This window comes from Pteropus medius, unplaced genomic scaffold (assembly GCF_902729225.1).
Source record: "Pteropus medius unplaced genomic scaffold, Ma_sr-lr_union100, whole genome shotgun sequence".
In the NCBI taxonomy this organism is placed as follows: Eukaryota; Metazoa; Chordata; class Mammalia; order Chiroptera; family Pteropodidae; genus Pteropus; species Pteropus medius.
The window spans coordinates 16,937,666-16,944,919 of NW_024354503.1; the positions used below are offsets into that span (position 1 = coordinate 16,937,666).

Consider the following 7,254-nt stretch of genomic DNA (forward strand, 5'->3'; position numbering starts at 1 on the left):
GCGTCTCCTGAAGCCACGCCCACTTCCCTGATTAGCTACTACCCGCGACCGAAGGAATACGCAGGCGCCCTCTGGACGTACCAGACGCTGCGACTCAAACACCGCCCTGGACATAGTACCACGCAGGCGCTAACTAGCTACTTTGCTAACTTCCCACCCTCTTCTCTGCGGCCACTGGAGACACACCCCTGGGGCTAATGCGCAAGCGCAGTTCCTCGCTCGCGGTCGCTGTCGCCTTACGCATGCCCGGGTGGCGGCGGGAAACTCCACGGAATTTACCGCCGGAAGTTCGGCGGACATCACCAAAGAGTGCAGGTTCGGCTAGCTAGCTAGAGGGGCTCGTTTCCGCGTCGCTCCCAGGTGGTGGGCGGCCATCTTAGATGCGTGCAATTAAGGGCTGTGGTGGGATTGGCTCCGCGTCTGGGCTCTTCTGCTGCTCCCCACCTACCAGGGCCGGATTTGGAGCCCTTCCCCGCGGGGCGGGACCTTCTAACCGCTGACTCAGGTGAAGGGTAACCTGGTTATGTTGGGATTTTGAGCGAACCTCCACGCTCCTTCCAATGCGACTCCAGGACAGGCTCTACATCCTCCGTGACTCGCCCTAGGGTAGGAGACAGAATGGGAGGCTCACTAGACTCCTTCCCTCTACCCCCAAAAAGAAGGGAATGACCCTTTCTTGATAGGCCGCCTTCCGTCTTCTCCCCGCAGCCTGCAGTACACTCCCCTTGGTCCGTACGCTCCCTAATCCTCAAGTCCCTCTTTTTTTCTTCTAGGCCAAACCCACTGAGTTTAAGGAGATTGTCTTAAAACCGCCTGGCGCGGGCAGGGGTAAAGGAGGAGCTATGGTTTAGGGCCGCCTTTTCTTCTCTAGTTGCGCGCGGCTCTGCAGGAGAGCGCGAAATGGCTAGTGCGGCACGGCTGCCTAAGAACCGATGCATTCTCCCTTTTTCTTGTCCCAGATGAGTTTTGTATTACCTCCTAGAGGCCGGACGAACTTACATTCAGCGATAAACGCTAGAGGAAAATTAATCAGTGGGTGGACAGGGCGATCCGAATATAATATACTCAGGCCGCCTAAGCATTTTTACTTCCTTTTCCCTTCTCGTAGCTGAAGAAACATTTAAATTCTGGGGATAGCGACTCAGTATCATGGCCGGCAGCCCTAATGAAGATCCAGAAGGAAGCAGAGTGCGTAAAACTATTAACTTATTGGCGAACTGAAATTCTGAATAATTGAGGTCCAAAGCATAAACACTTTTTGATTAAATCAATAATTGAATTATCTATTTTTTCCTTCTCTAGCCGATTTCAGAAAAGCTAATATAACTTAGAGACCGTCTATCACTTTTTCACATTTTGTAATTCGTTTTAGTTAACGCCTTAAATTCTGAGGTTTTGGCTTTAAACCAAAGAGGGAAGGTGGAAGGGTGGGAGACACAGTAAAGGAAAATGGAGGAAATAGGTTAGTATTTTTCTGTAGTAATAAAACAGTTTCTTTCCCTTTGCACATTTTAGATAACTTATGTGAAAGGAGACCTTTTTGCATGCCCCAAAACAGACTCTCTAGCCCACTGTATCAGTGAGGATTGTCGAATGGGCGCTGGGATAGCTGTACTCTTCAAGAAGAAATTTGGAGGGGTGCAGGAACTGTTAAATCAACGTGAGTTTTGAAACAACTCTTCTGACCTGGCTAGAGCACCTTTTGACCACCTGTTATACAAGATAATACATGCAAAGAGGAGTTCCCTAACCAATGAGTACTTTTAACTTGGATTAAGTTTTTCCTCTACAGAAATGGCCTCTAGTTTGGGTCTTATCACACCAAACCTGAGTTCTTGTAAAAGATTCTAATCTCTTCCTCCTCTATCATAAGACTTTGATAATACTCCACTTCTCTGAAATCCTTAACTCTGAATTGCTTAGCCAAGTCTGCAGGTATTAACTTGGCATTTGACAAACTGTTCACTCATATTGTATTTAGGAGTTTAGAATCCTCTTTACAGACCTCTCCCATCACTTCCTACCAATGATTTCAAACCAGGGTTGTGTATTAGAATCAAGTAGAACTTCTAAAACATTTGCTCAGACCACAGTCTAGGCTTAATCAGGGTCTCCACTGGTGATTATGATCCCAGCCTTTAAAAAAGCAATTTCTTTCTGCTTTGTGTTGTTATTTGTAAACATGGCACCTTCTCTTCATTGAAAACTCATAATTAGGCAACGTTTTATACACCTATGTACCCCATAATGCTTAAATATTAGCTCTTTGCATGTAAAAAGATCAATATTAAGTGAACACACATTTGGCAAATAATGCTATATATTCTAAAACATTTCAAGGCAGTAGACATTAAAGATTTTTAGGTGGATAAGTAAGGACATATTTGAAAATGAGGATAGGACAAAAGATAAGGTGTGAAGAAAACATGAATGAGAAAAACATGATTAAGAAAATTAGAAGTTAAGGAATATAGTATTTAGGAAGGCTGATGGACAAAGTGTTCATAAGACAATAGGTTTCTTCAGAGTTCAAAATTCTAGTTCTGAGGTAAACTCAGATCTAAAGATTTTTACATCTAAGAATGGAGATCAGTGTTTTGATTTTCTTTTTCCTTTCTACTATTAAATAACTTTTCTTAGAGAAGAAATCTGGAGAAGTGGCTGTTCTGAAGAGAGATGGGCGATATATATATTACTTGGTAAGATGGGGCCAATTCTCTGCATTCTAAGGATTGGCGAACAGGTGGGCTGTGCCAAATTTGTGTTGATCATGGTGTTCTAGACAAGGATGTCAAAAAGCTGCTGATCTCATGTCAACTCAGATCTAGTGGTGGTGGCTGGAGCTCTGGGTTAGAAAGGAACATGAAGCTGCATCCTAGCTCCATGGGAAAGAATACTGTGACATTAACCAAAGGCCTGTGTTCTAAGACTTGCAAAAATTAGGGATGCCACCCAAACTTTTAATTCCTTCCTAGTCATGGTGAGATAGAAACAATAATAATGTCTCAAGAGACAGATTGCTCAAATGAGGTTTTCTCTCATTCTTCCCTATCAAATACACTCAGCAGCTTTCCTACCTGCTGCCTCAATGTGGAGTTCTTCCACTGTCTAAATAGTTTTTGTCCCCAGAAAGTGTGGCATTGTAGTGATGTTGCTGGGTGACTTACAGCCAATTCACTATAAGCTTTATCGGGACAGCACACTGAGTGGGATCACGTCCTAGCCCCTTTGAATTCTGTGACACTGATGTGACTTCCAATATTTGGGACTCTACAAGTTTCACTCTTCTTTTATAGAGAAACAAAAAGCAAGCAAGCACAGTTTCTAAATAAGTGGACTTAACAGGAAATTTTCAGGTAGTATGTATGCGTTCTTTCTAGTTACAGACAGTAGCTTATCTTTTGGAAGTGGCACAGAGATTTTCACCTACTTGCTTAAAAACAATACACAACAGGCACAGTCTGTTAACCACCTGGGCTTCTTGAGTAAAGCAAAGATTGTTACATGGCAATGTCTGGGTTTCTCAGCCCCTTTTCAGTTGATTTTCCTGAGGGCTTCACATAAGTGGAAAGGACACTGACATTTGTCATCTCTGCTCTAGACTATTCTATAAAAATACATTTATTTTAATAGTTTGTTGGGAAAATGTGATGGCTTTTCTTTGGCTATAATTTTGGACTAAAAAAAGTTTGAATTCTTTCTTTGTATTCAGATTACAAAGAAAAGGGCGTCACACAAGCCAACTTATGAAAATTTACAGAAGAGTTTAGAGGCCATGAAGTCCCATTGTCTGAAGAATGGAGTCACCAACCTCTCCATGCCCAGGCAAGGAAATTCAGAGCCCTAAATGAAGGCTTACTTGATTGATGGGGTTTACTGTCTTACCGAAGACAAATGACTTAAAAACTTAATCCAAAATACAGACTTCAAGGTGGACAAATTTCAAAACTTGAAAAAAATCACCAGTGAACCAGTTGTCAGACTCTAGGCCAAGGCATCCCCATTTCTTAGCCTGGGTTGAATGAATCAGGATAATTAACTTAAAACACCCTTGCCTCAACCTATGTAGTAGAGAGGAGTTATTATTCAGTCACATTTGTTAAATTCCTAGCGTCCTCTACCTGAAGCTTAACCTCTATTCCTGAAGCAATATAAACTTAAGAACCAAGACCAAGCTATTGTGATTTCCCTCTGGGTCACTTTGGGCTTCACAAACCTTTTAATTCTGTGCAAAGTAAGTTGTAAATCATTACTACCTTTTAAACTGCATGCTTGTTTGTGGTCACTGTGGGCCGTAGCCAGAGGATATGTCCCTAATGCAAAGTCTTAGACCTTACCTGTTGGGAACTTAAAGAATGATGTTGCAGTTCAGTATCTCCTTTGCTTCCTTTTAAGGAAATAAGCTTGGAGTCACTTCTCTTCCTGTCTGCTTTTGAGTCAATGCTGGTCATCCATGCAGGTTTATTCCAAGCTTCAAGTTAACTTATGTGGCTACAGAGTCCCTCGTCTTACATTGGTCTTTAATATATTTATGAATTATGCACCAGAAACTTTTTTAATCACAATTTTTTTGAGAGACTTAATCATTTTCAGGGACTTCATACATTGTATGAAATTAGCGATTTTAAGCCTCTTCTCTCCCCCTTCCCCCCGCCCACAGGGATGTTGAGGATCAATAAAGTAACATCTTAGAAGAAAGGTGCTAAGTAGTAGAGTTTTTTGGGCTGATTGAGGTTTCTCACCAGGGTGTTGCAAATAACCTGAATTGGCAGTCAGCTTGGTATTTCTTAACATTCCATCTTCTTTTCTGCAGAGATCCTGTCCTTTGTCTCTCCTTTTTATCTTCCTTAACTTTCCATTATCATATGTGTATTTTAAAAATACCAAACTTTTCTCATCTACCCACACCTAAATGTTCATCAGTAGACATGGAAGGATGGTGAGTCTCCCATGTCACAGCAGAGTTATATGTTTCTAAATATAGCTTGAAATAATTGGCAAGTGGTAACCTTATTAGACAAAAGAGAAGTGATAGCTGTGGGATGTTAGGGCTGTCTAGGAACAGCCTTGGGTGACTCAACAAGAGTTAACTTTCAAACTCCCACCCTGGCTGCCCTTAGGTGTGAAACGAGATGTTTGTCCTTAGGCTCTGGATGAATGGGGCCTAAGGAAGAGGGAAGGAATGATTTCTTAAATATTTTCATCACAACCAATGGAGATGTTTTGTCTTTTTCAGGATTGGGTGTGGTCTTGATCGTCTGCAATGGGAAAATGTGTCTGCAATGATTGAGGAGGTATTTGAGGCAACAGACATCAGAATTACTGTGTACACACTCTGAACAGATGAGCATTTTGGATGTGTCTCATGTTTTCCTCTGTCATCCCTACTGGGCCATAGGACTGGGCAAACTGACCTTAAAATTGTCAAAAGAAAGTTTCATGTGCAGTAGTCTGTGTCATAGGCCAGGCTTGGTTTCTGTCGTCTCATAATTGGGCTGGGACTCTGAAAGAGGAATTGCTTGGGAAATGTTGCTGTGATTTTTTTTTTTCCAGGAAGGTAGGTAATAGATAGCCTGATACTAGATAGGGAAACAGATGATCCCTGTTTTGTTCCAGGATGTTACCTGATTTGTTTGGCTTGCCACTATGTGGCAGCATTGATTCTACTTCTCTGCTGTTTAAGAGAAATTTCAGGAAGGATGACCATTTTAATTTTGCATCTGTTATTATTTGTGCATTTACTTGGTATTATCCCTATGTCATGAAATTCATCATAGAGAATTTTGAGGGGTTTTTTTTGTTTGTTTAAACTACAAAAATGGTTTTTTACATTGTTAACAAGGAATTTGTGACAAAAACGAGAAAATAAATATCTTTTTCTTGGGCTCCAGTGGGGTTCTCTGTACATGCCTGCATTGTTCTAGACTTGGATAACAGGATTCACCTGCAGCTTAATTTGGAAAACTCAGAGAGGGGAATCCAGTGGGAAAAGCAACAAGGTGAGAAATAAGAAATGAGAATGGACGGGAAGGCAGGTTTTTAAAAATCTGCTTGTGATGAATTCTTCTGTACACTACATAGTTTCTGTGACTGAACCTGTCTAAATTCAATCATGAAAAAAATGAAATAATATATGTTAAATGCCTAGCAAAGTGTTTAGTGTAGAGTAATGTCTCAGTTCTCAACAAAATTCGTATGCATCCTAAAGACCCACTTCTAAAAAAATTCTGTTTTGTTAGTCGTAGGGGTTAGGGAGGTTGGCCAGGTTTCTTTGCATTGTTGAGCTCCAGAGGATTCTGAGGCGTAACCAACTGGGATCAAGAACAATAAATATTAGTCCCCTTTCTTCTTGAGTTAAGAGAGCAGCAATTTGTTTACTCTTATTTTTGTGGTGGGAGAAGAAGGTTTATTTAGCCTGTGGGGTTAGTATTGGTGGTATTGGGAAAACTAGTAGCGTTTTCCTTTTTTCCCTCCTTAACTGCAATGTTAGGAGTTAAAATAGATCTATTACTGATTTTCTCCCTAGAGTGAATTCTGGGTCTTCACAGGACTTGCTGCTTTCCCAAGTATAAAAGAACTAGATTTTAGAATGGGCTTGTTGAAGTACCAGGAAAAAAACTGGTTAAATGTAATCTTTGTACTTTAGACTTGTGTTCTTATCACATTGCAGCCTGATATGAGGCAGCAGTTTGAAAAGTATTTCACTTCTTTTGTATCTCTGTGTGGAACATATAGGTTCTCCATGTTGTTGGGATGGAGTAGTGTAGGAACAAGTTCATTATCAAACTTTTAGACTGAAGCTTTTCTTGAAACTTCACTTCTGTCCACATGCACATAGTAAAAAATTGAAAGGGGGAAAGTGATGAGAAAGAATGTTTAAATACACAAAACTGAAAATGAGAGTGGGGTGATAAGAGGAAAGTTAAAGTATTTTGCTAACTGCAAATAAATCTTTAAGACTTGGGTTAAAACATTGGTTTTGTAGGCTTCTATGTTGAAAGGATTCGGGTGAATTTTTTTCATGGAGTATGAACCTTCATTCTTTTAACAGCTTGGTCTCGCTGAAGACTGGATATAAGTGGAATTCTGGAACTCAGCAGAGATGTGATAAAGTGCTTTGTCATTTGCAGATAGTCTTCGGGTCAAATTCCGATGACTTATCACACTCAAAGCCTGGGGAAAGGAGGTATTGCCTGATAATCAGAATGAACACGTTATTCCTGGAAACCTAGTTAGAGTTTGACAAACACCCAG

General features: G+C 40.9%; 1 protein-coding gene across 5 annotated transcripts; it reads left to right on the forward strand.

The window, feature by feature from the left end:
• The first annotated feature begins 158 nt into the window (after positions 1-158).
• OARD1 (O-acyl-ADP-ribose deacylase 1) lies at positions 159-5,890 on the forward strand. 5 transcript variants are annotated; one of them, XM_039854572.1, is made up of 6 exons: positions 159-315; positions 1,109-1,188; positions 1,516-1,660; positions 2,641-2,699; positions 3,713-3,825; positions 5,237-5,890. In XM_039854572.1, the coding sequence occupies exons 2-6, from the start codon at positions 1,150-1,152 to the stop codon at positions 5,337-5,339; spliced, it is 459 nt and encodes a 152-aa protein (XP_039710506.1). In that variant the 5' UTR covers positions 159-315; positions 1,109-1,149; the 3' UTR covers positions 5,340-5,890. The 5 variants fall into 5 exon arrangements, with proteins under 5 accessions (XP_039710506.1, XP_039710507.1, XP_039710509.1 ...); XM_039854573.1 differs by lacking the exon at positions 159-315 and adding an exon at positions 332-505; XM_039854571.1 differs by lacking the exon at positions 159-315 and adding an exon at positions 421-606.
• Positions 5,891-7,254: the final 1,364 nt, after the last annotated feature.